Raw genomic sequence first — 27,558 nt, forward strand, 5'->3', positions numbered from 1 at the left:
AAAAATTAGCATTCCAGAGCCAACATATTCATAGGAAGGAAAACTATACTGATATCAACAAAAGATAGACTACAGAGCAGTCATAGAGCCAGATTTCCCCTGAGTTACTCCACTGCAATCCTACTGAAGACAATAAGGGTATGTAGACAGGGGAAAAAATAAAAAAAACATGATTACAGAGTCTTTATTTGCATAAATCATGCCATGATTACACGAAAAAAAAGAAAGAAAAATAACTTCAGTACCATATGCCAGATATAGTCTGAAGGCTAGCAAGCCCATTTTTGATTCAAATTGAACTTTAATCAAAAAGGTATGGAAATAACTGCATATTATATTGAAGCTGAAACTTTTCTAAATAATTATATATCAACAAACTTTTTCAGACAATTATTCACTGAATAATGCACAAAGGATATGAATTTCAAAAGTAAAAAATGTCACTGTAAATATGAAATTCTGATTGAGAAATTTGCATTTTGTTTGTGCTAAAACATGTGGCCATTTCTATTTCAGAAAAGAATACTATTTCTTCCCATTTAGAGACAGCATTTCATTTAACTTTAGTATATGGAAGAATGCAAATATTAACAAGATGCACCTTCCAAATAAATGCCCCAACTTCGCCTTGATCTCAATGAAAACTTGAGAAATTTGGCAGTTTGCCTAAAAACTTCAGCACATTCAGGAGATCAAGCCGTAGGTATCATGAGACTCTTGGGCTCATGACAGGGAATGATGTTCATCTGGGAATGAAAAAGTTCTCCAATTCTATAAATGCTTTGACACTTCAGAGTATTTCCACATTTTGTGCTGGGCTAAAATAAGGACAATTTGAAGTTTTAGTTTGTAGGAAATGACTTAAAGAAAGACACCTCCCAGACACTACATTGATGATTAAGACACTGGCATTTTGGCCAAATCAAGCCACATGGGGCCTGAGCCCAAAGCACCATCTTTTTTTAATATCATGCTGTTTCCTCACTCCCTTATATTTCTTTATTTTCGTCTCATTTTCATCAGAAGTTAATCCTGAACCAAAAAAAACAAACAAAAAATATCCCCCCCCCACTCCAGACAATGAAGTACATATGAAGATCAGCTCACCTATTCCTATAATATCCTATCTAATAGGAATGCTTTTATAATATAGGATCTGACAATTTCCAGCCTTATTACTGGCCATAGGCTGATTTGATGTTGGTGTTGATGAGGAAATAAAAAAGTGCAGTTGTCCATAGTATATGAAAATCTCTAAAAATCAACCTAGTTGTTCTTTCAAAAATATATACGCTCCTTAATTTTGGAAAGGAAAGAAGAAGAATGTATTATACTAACAAATGGAAAAAAATTGAAAATTGCAAAATAGCCACTACGCTGATAAGAAATGAAGTAAAATACCACACATTCATATAGATAAAATAATTTACATTCATCAAACACAGATCTAGTTGAGTTCAGTTTCACATCCTGCATAACAATCACAGCAAGGATGAACATTTGATTATACATTTATAAAACCTGACTGGAAACCAGATTTTGAAGAGATACGGTGTATTTGCACCAGAAGATGTCTATTTCCTTTAACTGAAAAGGAAAAAAATCTGTCTAATTTACAATACTTTTACTTCTATTCCATATACTAACAGGCCACACAGTAAGTAAAGGGTAATGTTTCTCATACTAACCTTAAAAAATAGAAAACCTAGTTTCTTGACATGAATAATGTTTTAGCACTGACATTTAAAAATTTATCAACTGTATAATATAATAAACACAAAATATAAAAACTATGTAAATTAAATTACCTGGCTTGTGGCAAACCATAGCTGGTTCCTACTCCAACACGTGGTAAGCTGTACACAACTTTTTTCACTGTTGCTTGGTCAGGAAAATTAAACATAACAGAAGCTAAATGAAGAAAGGAAAATATATACCAGTAAAACATTTGCAGAAATCTGTTTCTTCACCTGCATATATTTTTTAAATGCTCAGGTTTTTATCTGGGGAGAGAAGTCAGTTCCACTTTTATCCTCCTGGGGATACAAGGTACAACAGAAATTCCTGACATTCTTCACACCCATGTATAATAAGCTGGTTAACATTTTAGCATTAAATCTTCCATTTTGCAGAAGACCTGACTGTTGTTTACTTCAGAGGAACAATGCCTTACTATTAACCCACAAACTCTCTTATCAGGCTGAGAAGCTGCTCAGTAGTTGGCATGGCATTTGCTCTTCTAACTAGCCCCTGAAAACACCCAGGAAGAAGGAATTGTTTAATTTCCTCTCCAGCTGAAATCAAAACTTACATCAGAGCTCCTGAGGGTAAAAGACCACTCATACACCTCACCAGCCAGTGAACTGTGATTCAGAGTAGCACATACAGAAAAGTAAGTGGATTCATTTATTGCTCTGGTACTTTTTAATTGTAACTCATTTTATAATTAGAAAATAAGATATCCTTTGATATGTGTCCTGGGGTGACTTTAGGATCATGTGTTTCACTAAAATATTTACAGACAATTGAGGAGAAGGGTGAGACAATAGAAAAAGCAAATTCCTGTACAACATTTGAAGAATTTACCAATTGCAATGATCTGTTTCAGTAAATAAATTTCACTGCTGCATAGAAAGCAGTGAGATTGATTTATGTGATTAATTTTAATAAAATTTGCACTGAATACATACAAGAGTAAGCATGATCGAACAGACATTTGTTAAGCACTTTATCAAAGGAAGACCAGAGTTTTAATTTTAAGATGAAAAAATAAAATACAAAATAACCACTGGCACAATTTTATGCAACAAATATAAACTATGACCTACTTCTGTTTGCCATAAACACTTCCAAAGCTGTGTTCTGGAGAAGATAACGTCTTGAAAAAACAGCTCGAATCTCACTGAACATCCATTTTCCATGAAGGCCTTCGGTGTAGGCAAGAACCTATAAAGAAAGTCAAGGTGACAGACATTATCAGGACTTTTTCAATAAAATATTGTATAAGAACAGAGGAAATTTTACCCATCAATTAGGTTAATCATGTCTCTTTAACACTTAAAACCAGCAACTTAAAATGTACTTGAATGTTTTTAAGAAATATAAGAAAAGGTGTATCTGGTGTTAGAAGAATATCAGTAATTACTGTGACCTGATACTCCTAAAATCTATTTCTCATGTGTCACATCAAATTAATTTCCTTAAAAACACCAAAACCCCAAGCTCTACAAACAAGCACAGGGAAACAGACACACTTGCAATTATGCTTAGCTGTATCTTCATCCAACAGTGTGCATGATACAGCTGTCAGTTATCTATCTGATATCTATCGACACCAGATTACTTCTGAGGCTGCCTTGTGCAAAGTACAGCCAAAATAATATAAATTTGTATTCACATCCACTTCAGGGTCATAAATTACAAGTCCTCCCATTCCATTAGTAAGTAGAAAAAATTAGCAAAGCCAGTATATCACCACAATAATTTTTCTGAAGTTAGATATATCAAATATCCCAAACCATGGACAAAATTTAACAATTTTAATTTTGCATTTTAAATTAATGTGAAAATATTTTAAAATAAAATAGTTAAAAATTAGCACTGCTTTTCCTGTTACTTTGCTTTCACTGTTTTAAATTTTCTAAATTGAGTGTATTAATATAAGACTAGATATTAATATCAAATAATCTTTGCCACTTTTCTTTTGGTGTTCCAGATGTTCAAAAAATAGACAAAAAATACACAATTTAATTAGACGACATTTTTATTAACTTGTCTCATCTGTATCATGCACTGTAGAACAATTGTTTTCCAGTCCTTTTCAGCCTTTCAGGGCTCCTTTCAGCCCTGCACCTCTGCTCAGGTGAGCTCTGCCATGGCATTCCTAAGAGGAGTCAGTTGTTTGGGATGGGGATCCTCACCACACCCATCTACATTTCCCAGGCTCTGTAGACTGTGCCTTTACCTAAGCCGCAGCCACTGAGAGAACTGCAGCCTCCGTGGAAGGAATACAATGAATACCTTCCCTAAAGGGAATGCAAGAAGAACATTTCAGACTGAAGAGACTGAATTTCTCTGTTCTCCATAAGGTACACAGGTACTGTTGTACACCAGTTTGCAGTGCTTTACTCACTAGTCTGAGGTCTTTACTTTCCATAATCATGACCTCCCCCAGCTTCTGAACAGGAAAATGTTAAGGAGACCATATGCTGCTGCTGTCAGTTATCCTTCATGCATGAGGAAATGGAAATTGTATTTCTTCAATCCTTTCACTGAAGCGGCTTCAAGTTAGTAACACGTATCCATATATGAAAAAGCTAATTTAAGTCTGCACTTGGTGTACAACCTTTTTCTCATAACCACGATGAGTCTATTTCAGAGAGGATGGTAATAACAGCAACAACACAAAAGTGCTTCAGCGCACAAAAAAGCATTCAAACGTTCGTTCTATCCTTGATAAAACCGGTCAGAGGAACACAGTGTTCCCCCTGTACTATTTAGATGAGACAGAGCTCTCAGACCAATATCGTGGCTGATGACACTGTTTCATTCACCTCAGCTTTCCACACCAGTTAAACACAGATTGGAAGAAGGGAAGGAGCTTGATTCTCTGGAGGTCACCCAGACACATGCAAGAGACCATGTGCTCCCTCCATTCAGTCGCAGGTCAGCTGTGGAATGCTACCTCAAAGGCTAAATTCTTGCAACGGTTAAAAATCTGCACCTTATTTTCACTTTGAACTCTGATAGATCTTGTGACACTTTTTGTTGCTGAGCTTTCTAGTATCAGGTAACTTCTCCTTGTGTTGGTAATTGCAGACTGGGTCCACTTACTGTTTAGCCTTCTCTTTGATAAGCTAAATAAACCAAATTTTCCTTGATTTTCTTTCACTGAGATCAGATGCTAGGATACCGCTGGTATCATGTATGTGAAATTCAGGTGGATAAGACTGTGAAGATTTAAGCACTCTCCTTCTTTAAATGTATTATCCTGCTATCTGATACAGAATTTTTACAAATACACAGGTTTTTAAATTAAAGAGAAGAAATTCTGAGGAAAGCACTCACATTTAAAAAGCAAAAATATGAGAACAGTCTCTCAGAGGGAGGAGTTTGAAATGTATATAGCTGTAACCAGATCTACAGCAGCCAGCAAATTTGCCAAAGAATTAGCTCCTTGAAAAAGGATCATGCTTCAGAAAACCACTTTTTGTATCAAAAATGCTTCTGGTTAATTTTTTGTAAAGAGAAATGCTTACTATTAACTATATTCTATATATTAACATATTAGAGGATTCACAATAATACATTTATGATGTGATATATACCACAACTTGGCTATTATAGATCAACACTAAAAGCACATTGCATACTAATCATACACTAATTGCCTTTTACTTCCTCCTCTTTATTAATGAAGTATAAAGCAATTGCAACTACACAGAGGTACATTCAACACACTATGAAATGAATGACATATGATAGCGGTCCAGTAAAACAGTAGAATGGAATAGGAAATCAGAGGAAAGAAAGGAGTCTATAATTCAATTAATGTACTCAATTGCACTCTTCTTAACTGTCTATTAGTCCTACAAATATCAGATTATCATGCCATTATCAAATCATCTGAATTATTTCAGTATTTCTGCTGTAACATTTTCCTGTCCAAGATATACTACCTATTTTTGCCATCCTCCATAACATTCATCTTACACCATTTTCATGTGATGCATCAAACCTCTCATTATTAGATATCTACAATTTACAGCAGATATTACTGACATTGTAGCATGATTCTTTCTTACTGCTATTATAACAGCCAAATCAAAGCAATTTTATTTTTCTGAATTTGAGCCCTTTAAAAGGCTCATGCACTGTTTTGGATTTTTTTTCTTCCAGAATGGTTTTTAGCATTTCACTTTCTCACAGGAAATGAATGAAGTCCTGGCTATTTTACATATTTTACAGATTGTATGTATTGTACATTTCATTATTCATAGAAGCATGGAAATAACAACTTCACTATGCTAATACACTGAAATTATGTGACTATGTTATCTGAAGGCAAAATTTCCATGTGTTCCAACACTTTATTGTTTATACTTAAAGTCAATACTCCTTATTTTGATAGTTTTATGAGTTTTTGTCTTAAAAACATTCATGAAGGTTTCCTGCCTAGGCATGTTTTAATAGTTGAAAAATCTTGACTAAGCCCAGAATTCTAGATGCATCTCAGATAATCTGTTTTTATTAAAATAAAAACAACCAGCCAATATCTACATTTGAACTAAGCACACTTTTCATTTTTAATATCAGCTGCAGCTGTTTGGTTTAAAATTCATTTCTCCTTGTAAAACATTTTCACTTAGGAATATGTGTATGTTTTAAAGATACCAATTTGCTAGAATTCATTGCTGCGAGATGAAGCTCTCACCTAACAAGGGAATGAGAAGACTCTAAAACTCAGGATTCTGTAACATGGAAAAACATCTCTTGGTGACACTTATTTAGATTAGGTTAGTAAAGCAGCATGGGATGAAGATGGAAAGATCTAGAGAAGCGAAGCAGAGCCATTACCAATGTGCTTTCCTACTTGGATCAGATATGAAGGATCCATTATTTTAAATTTATTTAATCAAGATCTTTTTTTTTTTCTTTTTAATTAAGAATCAATGCATTTTTAATCATAAACATTCTTCAGTGCTCAATTATTGATAATGAATTGTTAATTAACTGCTGGAATTTTGCACTAACCAGAAGACCAGGAATACTAGTGTCCATTTTACTTGAATCCCTGGCAGATTATCTCCGCAGAAGGAACACTTAAGTATTGTGGCATATTTTTGCTGCTTTATACATTTTTTTGGTATCTCATAGCACCAGACACAGCATGCAAAAGGATATTCTGGCCCTTTTTTTTTTATTATTTTTTCTGGAATTGAAGTAGTCAGAAAATCAGATGCTGTGAAGAAATCAAGGAAAGCAGCCTATTCCCAGTCACTAACTTTTCCGTAAGAATGATCACTTTTGCTGTCTGTTGCAAAGAATTTTACATATTTCCTTTTTTTAAAATAGCTCTTTGGGGTGATTCATTAATGACTATGTATATGAATTGAATCTACTGTTTCCAGTGGAAGTTCATAATTTGTCTTTTGAAACCATATTTCTATTTCAGGATATTTTAATTCTAACTTGATTTCTCAATGAAAGTGTCGATTGATACTTGCAACATTTCTTGAGCCTTGTTTACAGCTAGCGCAAAATTCATGTACCATTAACGTATAATATATTTGTAGGTCTTTTTGTGGGTTTGTTTGATGAATGGTGAAAAAAAACATGAAAAAAGCTTTCCTAATATCTAACCTGATATTAGGAATTTCCCTTGTCTAAGCTTAAGGCTGGTACTCTCGCTGTAGGCGTGGTAGAAAAGACTGGCCCTCCTTTCAGGGAGTTGTAGAGAGTGGTGAGGTCCCCCCTGAGCATCCTTTTCTCCAGGCTAAACACCCCCAGCTCCCTCAGATATTTCACACAAGGAATGTTCTCTAGTGCTTTCACAAGCCCTGCTGCCCTTTACTGAACACGCTCCATGGTGTACAAAACATGGAGGACTTCACAAAAACAAATCACAGTCTTTGGTTATTTCATCAGAGTGCCATCTACAGCCAGCCACAGAAGTGTGGTTATGCACCTGGCCCAGGTACAAAATAGGCATTTAGAAATTAGTTTGGGATCACTATATGCTTTTAGAGGTTAGAAATGCAGGAAATTGATTATTGAAAATCAGTCTGTCCTGTCAGGGATTTTGATTTCCCCTTTTTCAAGAGCTGTCTAGCACTGCAATCTGCTGCAAGTGAAATTCTTAATGAAGGCCCTCATGGGTTAAGACAAATGGCTCCTATGAACATAGAGCAAACTTTCTTCAGAAGAATCTGACAGCACAGAGCTCACTATAGGTGCATGGCAGACTGCAGAATTGCTTCATGTACTCTAAGACTGAGATGACAGACCTTAATGGCATGGAATCCCACTCCCAGGGTTTATGAAATACCATATTGAGTAAGCATTTTATAATTCCAAACTGTTTGATGAAGTACAGAGTATTATCAACTTTTAGATTTAGCAGGAAAAATAAGTATACACTACAACATATATATCATGATAGACAAGAGTAAAAATAACTTTATTAAGAAAATTCAAAATCGGGTAAGTTCAAATAATGAAATGTCTTTTTGCTTTTTCTAAAATGGGAAACGGAGAATGTAAATAGACAGAAAGGACAATTCAAGTCCTAGTGTTCCACTGACTTACTACTTTTTTATACATTTAGGCAACTTTAAGAACATCTTCTTGGCTTCAGTTCCCATAATCATATTAAATACTTCTAAAATCTCACAAAAATATTGTAATCATCTTTTCTTTGCACGTTTTGGTCCAGTAAAATGTTCTCACTTTCTCTCTACATTAAGGTCTGTTTTCCCCTTCTTTATAACATGTTTCTGTGTAAAAAGTTTATTTATAAGCCTTAAAAGCTTTCCTCCAAGTAGCTTTTGTAATGTTTTGTTTTGTAATGCTGTGCAGGATGTGCTGAGTATTATGTGCCATTATAATTTCTCAATTCACATCAGTTTTAAAAATCTTTTTTAGAACTTTTTTTTTTTTTTAAAATAAATATTGGCGCTCCTGTTTCATTTTTCTCCTCCTCTTCAGGGATCTAAAAAATGCAGATATTATTTTTGTGGTTTTGGACTTTATTTCCTTGCCAAATATTCTCAGCTTGTACTTCTACTTCCAATGTTTTTTTAAGCTTTCAAGAGGCCCCTTGTCTTGAAACATGAGGTTCTGTTCATCCAAACCTTTTCTAAATTTGATTTCTCTGGTCAGCATACCCGCTTCGTTATCCATTAAAACAATGCCCACTCAGCTTAAAGCAACAGATGCTCTTATTCCCACATTCATTTGCAGTCATTTGAAAAATTATTTGAAGTTGGTCCACTTGAAGGCCATTTTCCTCTTTTCATAAGCAAAACGGTTTTGCATGTTATGATTTTTTGTTTTAGGCAAGGAATGGAAAGGATATTGGGATTTTTTGAGAAGTAGTTGCAGCAAAGTAATTAGAGTAAAAAACCAAACCCTAGTCCAATATCTTATATATTCTAAATTGACCATTTCTAACACTGCATTTGTGAAACACCAGTGCATAGTTTTAAATAGAAGGAGAAGTGTAAACAAAATTCTGAATAATAATTATTTTATCATTAATTTTGATCTCTATGCCTTTGTAGTTTCCTTTCTATGCAACATGAAAAACAGATTGTCAAATTAGGCAACTCCTGAAATGTCAGCAATAGACTGACATTCTTGGGAAGAACAGCATCAGGAAGAGGTCGAAGATTTAGACATTATCACCTTAGGAAAGGTAGGCAGAGGCTTTTTTTAGACTCTACTTTCATGCATATTCAGAAATTATATTTTTAAGCAGAGGCTCCACTGATTAAAGAATTTTAAAACCACATATAAAGCTGATAGGGATGGCTGGGGCAACAGCACATGTGGAGAAGCAGAAGGCAAATATATTCTAGTGCCATATTAGAGCCCAACTCAAAACAAATTGAAGAAACAAATAATGGGGCAAAATCACACAATTAGTTCTGGTAGCCACAGGATTGAAGCAGATTGTGTCAGTTACCTCACAAGGTTTAAAATAATTTTTTGTTGACTTTGGCAACAATGGGATGTCAGACTCAAATCTAGTGAGAAATGTTAACAGAACTATGTTTCCATTCTCACTCTGCATTTTGTGGTCAAAGATCAATCCAAACTGGGGAGTGGTGATCTCAGACTCAAATTGCTCTGAGCAGTTCTGCCCTAACAGTGAAATGAAATCAAATTAATTAAATTAGAACCGCACAAATTACAGTTTAGTGGGCATGCCAAAAAAGACATAAAATTGATACGATCTGAGCAAAACCAGACTTTTATTTTAAGGAATAAAAATTGAGTGCTTCTTTTTCTCTAAAATGGTCCATTCTCCTCAGCAAAAGTACAGAAAGAATGGACTTTTAATATTTACAAACTCAGGAAGAACACAGTGTTAAGAAATGCTAGTAAGTTGAAACCAAAGTAGAATACTTATTCAATAAATAGTTCTTTGACAAAAAATGGAGCTTTATTAAACTTGTTAGAGTTTTATATGAGAAAAGTTGAAGCAGAAGAAAAAAAGCCATAGGAATAGTTTGAGGAGTAAAGAATGTATGATATCCCTAAACATGTGATATGTTCTTTCCCAAGAATAAGGCCATCGTAAAATTCTTTGTTTTGTTTTGTTGTTTTTTTTCCAGAACTTGAATATATCTATTCAAAAGTGAAATGCAATTAAAAAAAAAAAAAATCATAAATACTCAAATGTACCATAAAATCTCAAAATCTTAACATTGTAATAACTGAAGGCATTAGAACTGGTCTTAGGAAAAGTGTAGATTTTGGGTTTTGTTAAACATTACCCATTTCCTACCAAATGAAGGTAGAAAGACATTTTATGTCCCTCTTTTTATACATCTGAACTTAATGTCATACAGGAGATTCATGAAAGCATCTTGTATTTTAACAGTTTTGCATCTGATTTATTCAGTGCAGAATGCACATGATTTAAGATCCATAAAAGTCAATAGAATACAATTTTTTCCATTACCAGGCTTATTTTTTTTTATGTTCCTAATATCTTTTCCTACATAAGATTGATCAAAAGCCAGTAATATTTTGTTTTCTACTTCATATACAAAAGCTGTTTCATTAATTCCAATATTTAGGAATATAATCAGAGGACATTCTACTCCTGAAATTTTAGCAATAGATTTAAAATTAATTTTATACGCAAAAAGAAATCTATTCATTTATTCAGTGAAATGCATTGTATATCTACAATGTTCTCACCACCCCCAAAATTTCTTCAATACAGTTTGTAACGGTCAAGCAAAATCCTCAAGAAATTCAAAATTCCACAGCTCAAAGAATCACAGTATCAGTCATATTGGAAGGGACCATAGTAGGTTGCCTGGTCCAACCTCCCTGCTCCAGCAGGGTCAACCCAGAGCACATGGCACAGGATTGCATCCAGACACTCAGCTGTGCCATGAAGTGTTGGGTATGGAGCACCAGTGACTCCTGGAAATCAGTTTCCTTGGAATCTGAATTTAGAGTAGGGCTACTCAGGGCTACTCTATGTTATGTCAACTTGTAAGGCCCTCAAAATACAATTACACAGCCTGTGAATAATTGTGAACATGCAGGAGTATCATACAGCATATACCATACATCATATCTTTGTCTTCATGATATATTGCAATACCATAATATATTGCAAACTTTATTTATCCCCTTAAAGAGTGCTTAAGATGAGTTTGTTTTGCACTGCTGGAGAAGTTAAGAAAGTATAGCACTGGGAGAAACCTAGTCCACAGCTCCAATAGCAACCAAAATTCTGCTGTACTTTTCAGTATTACATATGGAATGTTATCTAATATTACTAAGTCTGTGTAAGGAAAGAATAGCAAAGTTTCTTCTGAGAATTTTAACTCAGAGTGTTTGCAAACTGCCTGCTGTTATACTCAATAATAATTTAATTTGTTTACACTTTATACTTTTTCTTTAATATTACAGGAAAAGTATTTATGTATTCTATGGTTGTTTTAGAGAATATATTTTTATCAGATAACAAAACTAAGCTCTGGTAAATAACTCCGCACAAAATATAAGAACTACAAATATTGACATGTATCAAATGTAAGCTGTGTATATGAACTCCATAAATGATTCTCATATTTCTTTCAATGAATGGAGCCAGATTTACACTTTTACTTCCCATGTGCATTCTGTATATTTTAGGTCTCCTTTCCCATATTTAGCCATCAACTTCTTTAATTTCAACAATTTAAATGTCAAATTTATAGATAATTAAAATATTTTAGAGGCTCTAATCCTACTCAAAAAAAATCCTAATGAAAACTACGAAGAATATTAAGAATATATACTCAGCTGGCTACTAAAAATGGATTCTGGGGAACACATTTAGTCTTCCAATGTCTGCACAAAGCACATTTGAAATACAGTTCCCTCCTCTTTGGATTTCTAGCCAACTGGAATGCAAACCTGCATGTCATAAATTTGGGCATACTCACAGGCTTTCCTGTGGTTAACTCCAGGTTCCCAGTATGAAATTACTGCAACACCTGTCAGCATGTAGAGGTACTTTGTGGGAATGTGTCTCAGTTTTTATCCACTACAAGCTGCTCCAACACAGAAGGTATTTAAATTTTATGGACTTCTGGGTACTATGCAATTATGAAAAAGTGTGCCAATCCCAGTCAAAAAGGGTTCTCTCATGTAGCCTCAATTAATTGCTTCTTAACTTTTATTTAATTAAAAAATAATAAAATGGGATTCAACTCAAGCTTTAGAAAGAGATTAGATATTTCCATTTTTTTTAATTGATTACAATAGCTAACTATTCAAATTCTCCTATTAAATTACATTCTTACCTTTTGTGTTTGTTCGTTTGTTTGTTTGTTTTTTTGTTTGTTTATGGGGAACAGGCTAATTGCTTTAGAAGAAAATAAACCCTATCAACTTGCATAAACAGATCACTGCCTGCACTGTGATTGGTTCTACTTCTACTGCCATTAAGTCTGGATTTGATGTATATCACATTTCTTTTAAAGGATACAAGCACCCTATGTAACAATCTATTTTTAATAGACTCAATTTCCCAAGATGCATCTTTTCCTTGCAACTGAGTATTCCAAATGCCACTGCTTGAAGTAGAAGCTGAGAGTACTGAGGTTGTCCAGAAAGTGAGCTCAGCATCTCACAGATTTGCTTCACTTTCGCTGAAAGCTATGGAAGTCAGATATAAAGAGTGTGGGGGAGGGTGAATTCAAAGCCAGGAAAATTAGTCATGTAAAAAAGTGTCTTATCTCTTGAACATTTAATGCTGTCCAATGTAAATTAATATATTGGGAAATACACAATGATCCTCAGTTTTACCATATTATTATGAAGTTCCTTCTTTTAAGAGTTTTTTCTGTATACACGTAAGAGAAAAAGAAAATGGTACAGAAGGATTGCAACAGTTTCACTAAACGAAGCAATCATTTTAATCCAACAGAAGTTTACAGTCACCTTCTAATCCCAACACTGTGCAAAAACAAATTTGAAAATTGTTATTCTAACTGTTATACGACTATTTTTGACTGTTATGCATGAAACAAATTGTACAACCACAACAAAAAAAAAGAAAACCCAGACGGTGGACACATAGCTAGATATAAAAGGACCCTCATTTTCTTAGAGAATCTACAGTGAAATATTTTATTTATTTACATTAAAGGGAATTAATGATGAAACCAAGCTAAAATAAGTCCCCACTCAACTTTGTAATATAATGATGGGTTACTCTTAGAGAGTACGCTTAGAGAGAAGTCTTAGAAAATCCAACACATGCCATTTGACTGTTGCAAAATAATCCCCACTCTGCTTTGACTTCTTTCTCTGAACTGTAATACAAGGTCCAATAGACAGCCTCAGATGCATCTCAGGTCCAGTACATGCTTTTCAAACTTAATCAAGGGAATATAGAAATGTATATAAAAAGATGAAAGTGTCTTTGCCTTTATACATACTGAAGAAAAAAAAAAAAAAAAAAAAAACCTAGGGGGAAAAAAGTGAGATCTTTCATAGGGGAAGGTTAAGTCTGATGCTAATGCTTATTTAAAATGGTGACAGTCTGAAGTAGTGAAGCCTTGCCGGGCTGCTTTAATTTCTCCCTGGAATAGCTCTCTCCCAACCTTCGGCAGCACATCAAAGTCTCTGGAGCTCAATTAAAATTGGATTATATTGAAATTCTCTATCTATGGAACTGTGTGCTCACTAACACTTTTCTTTCAGTAATACTCCAGATGACAGTTGCCCATCCCAATTTAAACAGTTGTCATAGAGACCATGAACTAAAGCAGCAGTAAGTAACAATACAAAGGAAAGGTAAGTGGTAGGATTTCTGTGAATGAAGGGCTTGGTTTGCAGCCACACTGCTCACACTGCAAGCAGCTAAATGCAGAAAACATAAAAGGCTGTAATACTCTCCTCACTCCTAAGGAGAAGGGCAAAGTAAGCAAATAGTAAATATTTTTCTTTTTTTCCCCCCAGTAGCTAGTAGTGTTTTACATTCCAGCATGTTGTAGCTACCTAAAATATCCAGAATTAAATGACACACCCTAAGAAAAACAGCAGATAACCCTGGAGTCAATCTACAGTCACCAGTCCATAAATTAAAGGCATCAAATTGCATTTTGTAATTGCAGCAGAAAAAAAATAAGGCATTATCTTTTTAAATTCAAAAATTTCATAGAAGACTCTTTAATTATACATGATGTACAAATCCTTTGTCTTTATGATAAAAATCTAAAGTGAAAATCTGATAGAAATCTGTAGGAAATTCATAGTCTGAACCCATCTGGTGTAACACTGTGGTATCCAATATGTGTAACGCTTTCAAATCATTTTATTACTGGCTTTAACTGTTTTATAATCTAACCATGCAGATTTTTGATGTACTGCACCAAAGCCTGACAATACCTTTGGAAAACTGTAGCAGCTTCCAAAACTCCCAAAATAACATAAACAGCTTATGTTTCTGGCAGCACCAGACAGCAATGTATTTAACAGCATAGATTGCTGGTAATGATACTATTTTCTCATGTAGATGGCATGTTTCTGGCACTATAAACCCCTTAACCTTTCTTGTAATTGGCTTATTGAGAGTCCCAAGGTTGTTTTTTGTGCCATTGGGCTGATCACCATGGAAATGAACACTTATTGCTGTTTCGCTGTAGTGCTCTATTTTTCTTCCAAGCCCTCCACAAGCATTCTCCCTGCTCTCCCGGGAAGGCAGCGTTAGGATTTTGAAGCAGCAACAAGGCAGAGTGCAAAGAGCGCAGGCCAAAGGGGAAGAAAACAAAAATGTGTCAGAAAATCTAAAAACCGCACAGATCAGAATTTGTCAAAACAAGGCCTTGGTTTAAACCAACAAGAAAGGCCCCCACAGCTTGGGCCTTGACAAAGCATGGCCTTTTTATTTTTTTTTCCCCCAGTTTATTTATTTATTTTTTTTTTTAATATTTTTAGCCCAGCTGTAGAAAACACCATCTAATGAACCTGTCTGGGGCTGCTGTCCCCATCCTGTCAGGCATGTCAGGAGATGACAAGCACTGGGGACAGGCCGCCGCCAGTCACAGACAGGCCTGCCAGCTGGAGAGTTCAGCCCCAATCTAATCACGCCACCAGAAAATAACTTTCACGCTTGCAGCCTGACAGGAAGGGCTTCAGGAAAAAGAAAAAAGGGGGAATTTTTTTCTTTAAAAAAAAAGAAAAATAAAAAAAAAAAGGATCGAAACAATGCTTTTTGTTTCAATTACAAACCTTTTTTGGCACGGGGAAGGGGAGTAGACACAGGGAACATTTTTTAAAGCTGCTAGCACTGCTCGCTTGTTTCCTTTAGTGGAGCTGTTCCTGTCTTTCTTCTAACACAAATAAGATCAATACAGACATTAATGCCAGCAGTTACAAAAAAAAAGTAAAAACAAGATGGTTTTTGCAGCACCTGGATATGTTTTTGCTACATTTATTGCTAAGGATACACACTATTTTCCAACATGCATACAGACATAAATCTATATCTATCTGCAACCATTGGTGGAGCTATATTTATGAAAATTTGTGAATTATGGTTTTTGTTTTTATTATATCAAATCAACTGGGCTCATGGAGCATTGTATCTCTTCATAGCCACCACTCTACAGTTTCTATTCTCATTTGGGCAAAAACTGACAAAGTACAAATGGTAAGACTGTTTATGATCCTGAAATGGGGATGAATATTCATAATTAAGAATAACAATTTAAACAAAAATAATAGAGCCCTTGGCCTCAACATAGTTAGTTCATCCCTTGCACACAGTCTGCGAATAAACAAAAAGAAAAACCTTGAAGATGTATCTTCAAAAGGGCTATAATGAACAGGCAGTAATGTACTGGTAGGCATCCTGTCTTTCTCATTCAAAAATTGCCAACACAGATTTCCGCTCCACAAATTTAATAATCAAAAATTGCTAACATAGATCTCTGCTATAGAAATCTAATGATCAGTAAATCCATAGAAAGAGAGGATGAAAATTATTATTTAAATAACTTGAAAAAGTAGTTCCTCCAAAAGGCATTAAAACAAATTATTAGACCTAGACACAAATCTACTTCAAAAACAAATACCCAGCTAAAATGAAAATGCAAAGCATTAACTGCATGTATCTTATTGAGTCCTAAATGAAAATCATAGTATGTTTACATTTTGGTGTATGTATCTTAGTGTATGTATATCTTAGCAAACAATTTGCGTTATTTGAAAGTGAACTGGGATGGAAAATGAATGATTCATGTAGTACTTAGTAATTATTTTAAGAAGAAATTATGAATGAGCAAAGGTCCATTTAATCCCTATAAAATAATAAAAAATGAAGATTTGTTATTACATCCTGCCATTCATTCACTCTCTGCTGACATTATAGATGTCAGAAAGTCTGTTTAAAAGCTTGCTATCTCTATTCATCTTTGTTTCTGGCATGAAATACAGACTATAATAATCTTGTCAAGCCTACATTTAGACACTAATTCATGACCCTCTGCTACAATTTAGAGAAAATTCATACATAACTCTTTTAAGACAAACTATGACCCCAGACAGAAGGGTAATATCTAGATTCAGCTGCCAAATATATGCTGACTAAAGGCACAGACACCCTCATGTCTCTCTATGAATGAGATGGCCAAACCAGTAGGATTCATTAATTTTTTTTTAACCTGAGCACTAATATGACTTCTTTTTCCATTTTGAGGTACTAGGTGTTCAGCTATGCATCATCTTTCTTGGAAAAAAAAAAAAAGGAATCGTCTCTTTCACAATTTAAAGGCTACAGCTAAAGCTGATAAAAACAAACAAAAAAAAAAGTTGATGCCAGATTCAGATGCCACTGACAATGCCAGGGAGAAGTGGTGACTCTCAGCCTTCCAGCAAAGCCTAAAGCACCCCATCAGGGAATCAATCTGCAAACTCTTGCAGGAGGATACATAGCAGAGCTGACCATTATTCATAATCAGTTGGCAGACTTAAGAGAAAAGAGTCAAGTAGAAGAAGGTTGCTGTATACACACAAATGGAAGTATCTCCTGTGACCAGTCTAGATATTAATGCACTTCTGCAAGGAACATAGGTATAAATGCAAATAAAATTGAACCTACAATCCCCTATCCATCTTAAAAGTGTGACTGAAAAGTGTGACAGTAAAAGCCAAGTAATGCCAGGAAAACTGTTATTATTTTGATACATAGCTACCTAGACTGCAAAAATCCTTCAGAGAGCAGGAAACAAGAAACATGTTCAGGGGGTTTTTTGTGGTTTTTTTTGTTTGGTTGGTTTTTCTGTGGGTTTTTTTTTTTTTTATTTGTTTGTTTAATTTTATTTTCATTAATTTGTTAAAGAGACTGAAGAAAACTATCCCTATTATTAGAGAAAGAATGGTAAGCCATTCTGGACATGATGATAGTAAACTAGCAGCACAGATCTGCCTGTCAAAGGCATAGATTAACATGAAGGGAAATGAGACTGATTGATTTCCTATCTTCTTTATTTGGTATATTTTGGTATATGACTAGTTACAGATTGATGTTATACCTTACCTTTATTCACCTATACAGGGAAAAAAGAAACACAGTCAACTCCTGTTGATTTAAGATGGTGAAATATCATCTAATCTCTCACACCAGTTGGGTCATGAAGTGCTACAGAAAAGCACATCCATATGAAATGCCAGAAATTTCTGCTAGACAGAATTAAATGCTTAAAATGTAATTTTTTTTCTGAAAATCAGTGTACCACCTTTGTTAATAATTGAAGGTATTACATAAATTTTAAACCATCCAACTGAAAAAAAAATATATGTTCTATTTTAAAACAATGGAAACAAACAAAACAAGCCCACTGATTTGAAAGAGCATTCCTACAGATATTTTTCTTATAGACAGCATCTTTCTCAAAACCACCATGTACCATTTAATCATTAGCTTATACACTGCTGCTTTATGGTGGTATTATTTAATTTATTTCATTCATGTTGAAGCAGAGAGTGCTGGCCTCCTGACCCCAATTTTCACTTAAAGAAACAAATTTCTTTTTTGCAAACTAACTCAATTTTTCTCCTGTCAACCTTTAGCCTCACTTTAAAATATTAACCTTTTTTCTATCATTATAAGAATCCAACATTCTTCTATCCAAATTTAATGTTAATCACCACATCTTATGATAATGTTATATTCACTTTTGGCTATCTCTGTTAAGCACACAAAAGTAATTTAAATCTATATATCCTCTTTGAATGTAGTAGAGCATTTTTGTACATGCTAAAGCAATACAATCCCCCTGAAAAAGCAGTATTTCCTCTGTGTATTTGCAATTTTTCCATTTTGTACTCTCAAATGTTAGCTAAAAGATGTGTTTCTCCTTTGAAGGTAGGGCAGGAAGCTAAGACAAGGTTGAGGACACACTTCCAAAATGTAGAGCAATGCAAAATTACCACAATCACTTGCCTTCCTCTTCTGCCAAAAATCATTAGGAAAAATGAAGATATAGCAGAATGAGGGAGAGGAAGCCTGCACAGGAAGAAATTTTTTCCTGCATTATTCTTATGCCATCTCACCAAATTATTTAAATGAGCTGTGTCAGCATTGCTGACAGAGCAGTCCATTTCACACAAATTACTAGAAATAATTTTACAATTTAACACTACAGAAAATACACGAGAATTCTTTATATTCTCATTCTAGAAGCAGTATCTAAGTAATACGCATTAGATATTCTAGATATTAATGCTGCTTTTTGATTTGTTTTCAAAAATGCTGGGTGCTCTTAACAGCTGTTACCTTTGGAAGTTTGAAGCAGAACCTGGAACCACTTCAGAAAGTCTAAACTTGTTTTGACACTCAAGTGCCCACTATCAGGAACCTATAGAGTGACCTTAATTGCTTGTCCCATGAAAGAAAATTTCCCCCATGTGTAAGGAACTGCTGAGAAGAAACACCTTTTTGCTTCAGGAGGAGAAATAATGCATGCATTTTTCCTGCTAGGTTTTAACCAATTATCCTTAAGTGCCCATGTATGATTCATTTAAAAGGCTGTGAAACATAAAAAAACAAGGCCACAATAATTTGTGAAATGCCTCAGTGAATGAAAACAGTTACCTTCCCTTTGGCCATTTCAACCTTCCAACACAATTGTAAAACATTGACATGAGTCCCCTGCATCATTACATTGTAGCATATTTACCATGGATAATCAGGGAGTCAAGCTCTATTTTTTTTAAAAAAAAATCTAGTGAGAGCATTATTCTTGGAAGAGCTTTTTAAAAATCAATTGGTTGCTATTGGAACAGCTTTCACTGCCAGCAGGAAAACTTCGGGTATTTTTAATATTTATGAAAAACTATAAATTTTTCACAATGGACAATGTCAACTAGTTCTATAAAACCCCAAACACTTGAAATACTTTTTGCCATTTTATAGTGGAATGAATCCACAAAAATGACTCTTCAAACTTATTGTTAAAAATTTAGAATATGGGAAGAATCTGTTTGATCCTGCTGAGATCTTTATTTATGAGACTGAGCAAAATACTCCTAAAAACATTCCAATTTTGTAGAAGCATACAGGGAATAATACCAGGAAGTAATATTTTTCCACCTCAGTATAGACAAACTAAATAGATCCCAACTAGAGAGTAAAACAACCCAAAATATATTTTATTTGAAAACATTGCTCTTTTTAAAGAAGAAAAACCTGCTTATGGGCAATTACTGTCCCAGATGTGTCGGGATCTGACAATAATGAGCTCCTTTGTCCACTAGAGGGCAAGGAGTGGCAAATTAAAATATTGAACCAAAACATTATATATCTCGACAAACACTTCAAATAAAACTCCTGGTAGTATAAGCAATAACATAATAGCAACACAATTCAAGTTAAATGGAACTTGTATTCTTTAACTGTCTGAATTTTCTTCAGTGATAAATGACCCTGTTTGATAAGGATGGTAGTACACTCATGCGTCCAGAACCACTAACATCCAAGGGTTTTCATGGACATTGAACTGCAAAAGGTTTGATAACAGTTGTAGAGCTACTTGATTTTACAAGGACTGTGTCTTACCCAAAACCCACAAAAGCTGATCCACATTCCTTCCACTGATTTCAGCAGCTTTGGATTAAATGAGACTCTGATTGGAGAAACATAATTAAAAAGTGGGGGGAGCAGCACTAAACACAACAAAACAAGGAGAGAGAAAGTGAAAAAATCCCTCTCTTCAAATGATTAAGCAATAAAATAAAGAGATGGGCCATTCAATAGACTAAAGATAACCATAATATCCTGATCTACAGTATTGCTGCATTCTGTAAATACACAGAAAGGTGTATTTCTGAAAAGGGTTGATGCTTTACAATGAAGGCATCACTATGTCTTGTCAGAACATCCCTCTGGTTCCCTACACAAGGGAATTCCCTGGGAAATTAATCTTCAGTTTGGTATGAACACATCAGTTCAGATACTTGTCCAAAACTTTCTATAAAGACAGTTCTACAGTCAGTGGGTTCCACCCTGCTTAGTTCAGTCCATGTATGAATGATTTGTGCATAAAAGAATGAGATTTCTTTTATAATGATGAGTCAAGCAAACTCACCTAAGAATCTCATTGTCAAACTGGATTCTTTCCTGGTTGCATAAAGTCCCCAGTGACTGTAAGCCACCTGAGGCGTATGCCACATGTTCACATGGTAAAATTGAGGTGTACAAGATTTTCAAAAGACTGGTAGGCGAAACAGTAGAGGGGAAAAAAATGTAAATTTGTTTTTGTTTGCATTTTGCCTGCAAAGCTAAATACGTTTCTTCATGGCTTAGTTTAAATACAGAGTCGTGAAGCATTCTGTTGTGCTCTTTTGAGCATTGCTAGTCACAGCAAATTAAAATCTCTGGAGGCCTAATGCCTTCACTCTCTACCTCCTTCTCCTTTATAACACATAGGCTCAGTAAAGTCAAACAAACATTACACCAAGCAGTGATGGAGCAAGAGGAGCACAATTAGATTCCCACTTTCTCCACGATTCTTGGTCAGTTTTCCAGTTTATTACACTGCTGAACACTGGAACTGAATAGGCCAAACTAAGTGAAAAGTAGGGCATGGACCAACTGAATTATCTTCCTCAGGACGAGAGAGGTGAGTGTTAGGAGCAGAATCTTTGCATCCTCTTATAGAGCCACAAATTTACTATGTGCTTTAGAAAAAGACTTAACTGACGTTGAGCTGTCTAGACACTACCACTGTGTTCTAATTACAATACCTTTTTAATTGAAATTTAAAATATAAGATAAAAGGCTGAAATTGATATCTCCAGTCAGATATATTATGCAGTCTGAATTTGCATTAGCAACAAGTCTATTGAAAATAAATAGGAAAATTCACAAGGGTTATCTGATCGCTGATCAGATAATTATTGATAATTATTTATTGATAATGGCAGTGATTTTAGACTTTTCTATATAGCAACTGTATTATACACTAAAAAAAGTAAAATCCACAAAAAGGAATATGGTCTGACCTAACAAGCACAGAAATGTCTTCTGCATGTGGGATGACCCAGTTTCCAAGTCACATTGTTCAAGCAGGTTATTGCAATAGATATTGTGCTAGGTCTATGCTTGAGATCCTGTACATTACCGAAAAATCTTTGTAATGAACCAGAATAGTCCTATGGTCCTGTGCAATCTCCTCACAGCATCATTTAATTCCTGGGCAGCACAACATTCACACCCTGAAACAACCTTCTCATGTTTTTGTGCTAATATATCAAAGCATAACACTGAACAAAACTGCTATCTACACTTTTCACACACATATTTATCAATGATAGATAAATCTACTACAGTGAAGTCCCCTCCCAAGCTAACTCATTACACAAGAGGTAGCAGAAAAAATCCTTCTCCCACAGTGTCTCAGTTCCAGACTCTGACAGTGAGTAGGGCTGTGCTGTTGACCTTAGCTATTCTATTTGAAATCCTGTATATGCCCTTTACTGTATGGGGATAGTTCAGTCTAAGAAACACACAACTTTTTGAAATCAAACCAAATTTTTATTTATAGAAACAGCAATGAATTGAGGCATAATGCCCCCCCCCCCCCCTTTTTTCTTTCTTATCAAACTGGAGGTTTTCCTCTGTCTCCCTTATACCAAAAAGGTCCCTAACAGACAGGATGAGAAAATAATTTATTTCCTTTTCTTCTGGTGTCAAAACTTTGAAATAATTTTAATCAGTTAAGAAAAAAAAAACCAACAAACTAATAACAACTGTTTACTTCAATAAACCACTATTATTAAATAAACACAGGAAAAAAAAAATCAAGTAGGCTCAATACTTTGATCTTTGAAGGCTTAAACCGCAGAATCCATAATCTGACTATAAATAGCTATATGCTCTTAATTATTCAGGTCTCTGACATTCCTTTTTTAAATTAAAATATACCCAGAGATAACGGCATGAACAGGTGAAAATATTCTATATCTATACAATATTATAATGACTTTTAAAACTGTAGTTTATATCAAGATTTTGAAAAGCAAATGGCATGTTTTAAAAACTATATTCTGCTGCTACAGAATCAGCTATATTCTGCTGCTAAAATCAGCTGCTACATGGAGAATGTATAGAAAATAAGGATGGTAATTGAAATTATTGACCCAGTGATAACTCTCTGAGTAAGCAAATCTTGACTTCAACAGGAATTATACTTGAGTTAACGCTGCAGGGTTGGACTGCACAATTGCCAAATGACTTCCTGTTTCTTCACCATGTATATTAAAACCTGTAAAACCTTGATGACTTGACATAATTTTATGTTGTCACTGATGTTACAGGACACCCCAGCTTGCCTTTGTGCTCAGAAGAAGCCCCTCTGCTAACATTTATTATGTATGGTCTGCTTCCATTTGCAACTGTGCAATGCAAACAATGTGTAGGGAACGACCTGTTCAGTTCCACACTATCGACAGATAAAACTGCTGAGCTCAGAAGCACAATTAAAAACAGTAGCTGTGATAAAAAAAAAGAACATCCCACCAGTTTACTGCTCTGATCACAGGAAGACTCCAGGAGTAATAGCCGTTGTGTGTTTATGGAAGCAGGGAGGTGACTAAAAAGTGCCCTGTCAGTTTTCAGCTCTGGCTTGCCAGCTGCATTAAAATGCAGCCCTGAGCATTTTTTTTTTTTTTTTTTTTTTGTCTGGAATTTCAGGAGCAGAGAGTACAAAAGAGCTGATGAGCAATGAATGCTTCACCCTTCCTCAATTAATCTTGTCTCTCTACCTTTGCTTTTGCTTTCCCTCTACATGAAGGTAATAATGACACCCTCATCCATTATCCTTTTATCCCTGTTATTCTCGTGAAATTGCTTAATAATATGTTACAGATTCGTCTTCACTCACATAATTCTTCCTGTCATTTGCAGTATATCATCCTGCAAACATACAGCCCACTTTCACTGGCCGTTCTTTGAAGATTATTGTCAGTGACATCTTCAGGATGCGTTTGGAATCTGGAGCATCATTTCCGTTGCGATGGGGAATTACACTGACTTATCTGTCATTGCCAAAAGCACAACAAGCAATTCAGTGTTAATGCAAAGGTAACACAGGTTTTTATCATGCCGCCAGAACAAGAGCTCTTGTAAATTTATGCTAATATGGCCCTTTTATAGTTTAATAACCTCCTCCCCTACTGGAAAAAGGGGCACAAGCACACGCACGAGCACACGCATACACACACTAGCACCCACACACGCTGGTAGTTCAATAATCTGTGTCACAGTGTGGTAGGTAATTTGTAGCTGATCCTCTTGTAATCATTTATTTTAAATCTTTTTATGAATGCTAATCTTATATAGTGCAGCGGAGCTCCAGTTTTGTTAGATACATAGAAGTTCTGAGAGGCAACAGAGCAGCTCCTGTTTCTAACAGTGGATATCAACCGCGAATGGCTCCCATGACATGAATTCCTTATTTCTCAACAAAATTATGACAGATCGGGTTTTTTGATTGTTGAGGGGATTTTTTTCCCCTTTCTTTTCTTTTCTGTAAGGACATGGCTGCTGATTTCATTTGCTTTCCTCATCAAGAAATCCACTACTACAAACGAGCCCTTCTCCCTGATCCAGGGTGGCATTCCAGAGGGACCCTGGCGATCCTGCCTGCATGCCAAATCTGACAACACATGACAAGCCGGTCGGCGTGCAGTAATTTGACTAATTATACCGGATTAGAGCATATTAATGCAAGCTGTTTTCTCCAGAGTTAATGACCTGCTGACTGGGTTCTGTAAGGCCCCACTAGGTCTGCAGACAGCTAAAAAACAAAACCCTGCTTTCTAAGCCCTCGTCATTTCGCATCAGCAAATGAGTATATCAAACTACTGAGCAGCAAAATTCAAGCGACATTTTGTGTGCTACAAACCAATGCAGCTTTCCCTAACTTTCCACCTCAAGGGTTTCTTTGATATAAAATTAAAATCTACTTTTTTTTCTAATTTATTGCCTTCCTGCAATGCAGGGTCTAGAAACTGAGGAGAATATTTTTTTATATATATTTTTTTCCTAGACATCTCCCCAGTTTTTTATCAATGAGCACAGGGGTAGAAAAATAACTTATGATCACTATAACACTGATATGTGATTTCATTACTGTTTTACCATTATATATTTTTAACAAATAATTCGGTATTATAAACAACTTTATGAAGTGATGCCCTCAAACGAAATGTGTTTTTCAGGAGCTTACATCCCTTGAGATAATTGCTTTGAGATTGGTTTTTTTCATCTACTCTTTTCTAGATGAATAACTTTTTCATAAATAGATTGGCTGCTGTTTTAAATTACTTAAAATGAATGAAAAATATTTTCCAAACTCAAACTATTTTAAAACAATTTTATTTTAAACTTTGGCTTGTTTTAAAAAGAGATTGTCAAGAACACAGTAATTTTGACAATATGAATTAATCAGGGTGAAATTGAAGCTTTTTCCCCCCCAAGAGCCATTGATAATCTTTAGCAATATGATGAGGGCTTTGCATGTATCAGTGTGTATATAATGTAAGTTCTCGTACTCCAAAATACAGAAACACAGCTTTCATTTAATGACTTTTACATATATATATACATATATGTATATAACTGAATTATCTTATGCAAACATTTAAATTGTCTATTAAGGATTCTAAAATAAATTCATTTGTGGAGCTCTTCATGTGCAAGCCTCTTGTAGTCTTATTTAGATTTTGGAATATTTCAATACTCCACTGAATACTGAAAATATGCACACTTAGCAGAAGTCAACAGTTACTCTTTTCCTTCTTTTTCTAATGTTTTTGTTGTTTTTTTATGTAAACACGTGTGTGTGTTACTTTCTGGAATAACTAGCAATATAAAATTAAACTCCAGGTACTTTTCTCTAAAAATACATGCAAAAGTGGACAACCGAATTGCAGCTCAGATGCACATATTTTGTCCATAAATGTATTGCTGATGCAAAACATCAAAAATACGTTTATTACAAGGAAAAAATTTTAGAGTTTCTGCTAGCACTAGACCATCTTATCATTATAGTTCTACATTCACATTTGTATCCTATGCCTCAGAAAGGACTAATGACCTACATCCAATACATAAGATACACATGGAATCAAATCCTGTGCTTAGGCCCACATGTGTATCTAGCGTAACTCAAATGGAATTTAAAATTAGTTTACCATAAATGAGATCAGAAACATACTCATTTAAACCACAAGACCTTTGAGTCAAATTAAACTTTGTACAGTCCACTATCAAATTAGTTATGCTTTGCATTTGTAAGCCAGAAGAAAATTGAGCTATTTGTGACCTGTGCTTGCAGAAAGCATTCTTTCTTCTCAGTGAGTAAAAAGAGGGTCTGAAAAACATTAGTGCTGTAAAAGTTCTAGAGGACTAGCTCAATCAGGAAATTGGTAAAGGACTAGAGGCCTTAACTCTAATTTACTGGACTACATACAATAGTTGAACCAAATCCTGCTCTTGCCTTTAATTACCTCAAGAAAGACGTCTACTTTGCCATCACCCCAAGGAGCCTGAGAATTGTACCCCTCAGACTGCTCTTCAATAATCTATGGAAAATGAGATGTCCACTGCAACCTGAAAAGCAATTATCAAATGCTCACAGCAAAAAGGCACCCCACCCTGGCATTTTTGTTGGCACTCTCAGAAGAGGACTGGAGAGTGAATGGGCATGAAGGCTACGAAGCTGTCACCCTTAAGGGGGATCCTTCAGGTCATGGGTGAAGCATATCAGGACGGCAGTGTGGGAAAGGCAGAACTGTTGCTGCTCATGCATAAATAAAGGACTTCGGTCTTCAGGGCTGTCAATCCAGCATCTTTCAATAGAACTAAATTCATTATACACAAGAAGTGTATAGCCCTCCTAAAAGGAATAAAGCTGGCTTCTGACACTGCTCTCGATAACTATCTAATCAGTTTTATAATGAAGTTACTTTTACAGTAAAATTAGGTTTAGTAACCGGTTTTGTACATTAGAAGTAAGAAGGAAAAACAAAACAAACAAGGTATTTTGTGAGTTTGTTACAAGAAAAATAACTTCATATTTCAATATAGATAGACTATATGATAGACTATGTTTTGCAAAACACTATGTTTTGCACCAACACAGAAACAATATAATTTTTAAAATGAGGAAAACATTTGTATAACACTAAATAGCAGTTTAAATATATACACCAATACAGGAAATCTCAAAGTTTAGATTAGCAGCCCTCAAAGCTTCATTGCTTTTTTGAATTTATTGAATAAAGACTTACTGTAAAGGAAGAAATATTTAATTCTTGACTTTAAGTAAGTTCTAAGCCTGTTTATCTAAAATTCAAACCTGACAGATATTTTTAGGCTTTGCTTGAACAGCCTGATTACCATTCACATCTTCAGATCTCTGTGACACTGGCATGAAATGGTGACTGGGTGATCTCCTAGAAACTTACATGGATGCATAAATCATGCTGTTGTCTTTTCTCCTACAGCTATATAAATCCTAGTGGAGAGGGCTGAAGATTTGTGATATTAAGGCCTTCTCTGCTAACTTCTCAAAAGTTGTACATTTTTACAAAAGTACATACATACATTTGTAAAACACTCTACTGAAGTAATGAAATTAATTTATTCTTTTTTCTATCACTGTGTTCTCTGGAAGATAAATAGGAACTAATGACTGTAATGTTCACTAATCATAAACACAGTTTTCCTTCAACCTGCGAATTCTGTCATTGCAGCTTTGAAATCTTTTCCTTTTCCCTGCAGACCACTTATGCTCCAAAGCAGATAAGAAAAAC

At 34.9% G+C, this 27,558-nt stretch overlaps 1 protein-coding gene across 2 annotated transcripts in view; it reads right to left on the minus strand.

Annotated features, from left to right (window-relative positions):
• Positions 1–27,558, minus strand: part of NBEA (neurobeachin) — a 461,177-nt gene that overhangs the window by 96,267 nt on the left and 337,352 nt on the right. For both annotated transcript variants that reach the window (XM_058860312.1, XM_058860303.1), the window contains exons 42-43: positions 2,829–2,946; positions 1,809–1,911 (exon numbers count right to left, since the gene is read on the minus strand). In XM_058860312.1, coding sequence (XP_058716295.1) covers positions 1,809–1,911; positions 2,829–2,946 — 221 coding nt within the window. The remainder of the gene's footprint in view (positions 1–1,808; positions 1,912–2,828; positions 2,947–27,558) is intronic.

Source organism: Poecile atricapillus, chromosome 1, assembly GCF_030490865.1.
Source record: "Poecile atricapillus isolate bPoeAtr1 chromosome 1, bPoeAtr1.hap1, whole genome shotgun sequence".
Classification (NCBI taxonomy): Eukaryota; Metazoa; Chordata; class Aves; order Passeriformes; family Paridae; genus Poecile; species Poecile atricapillus.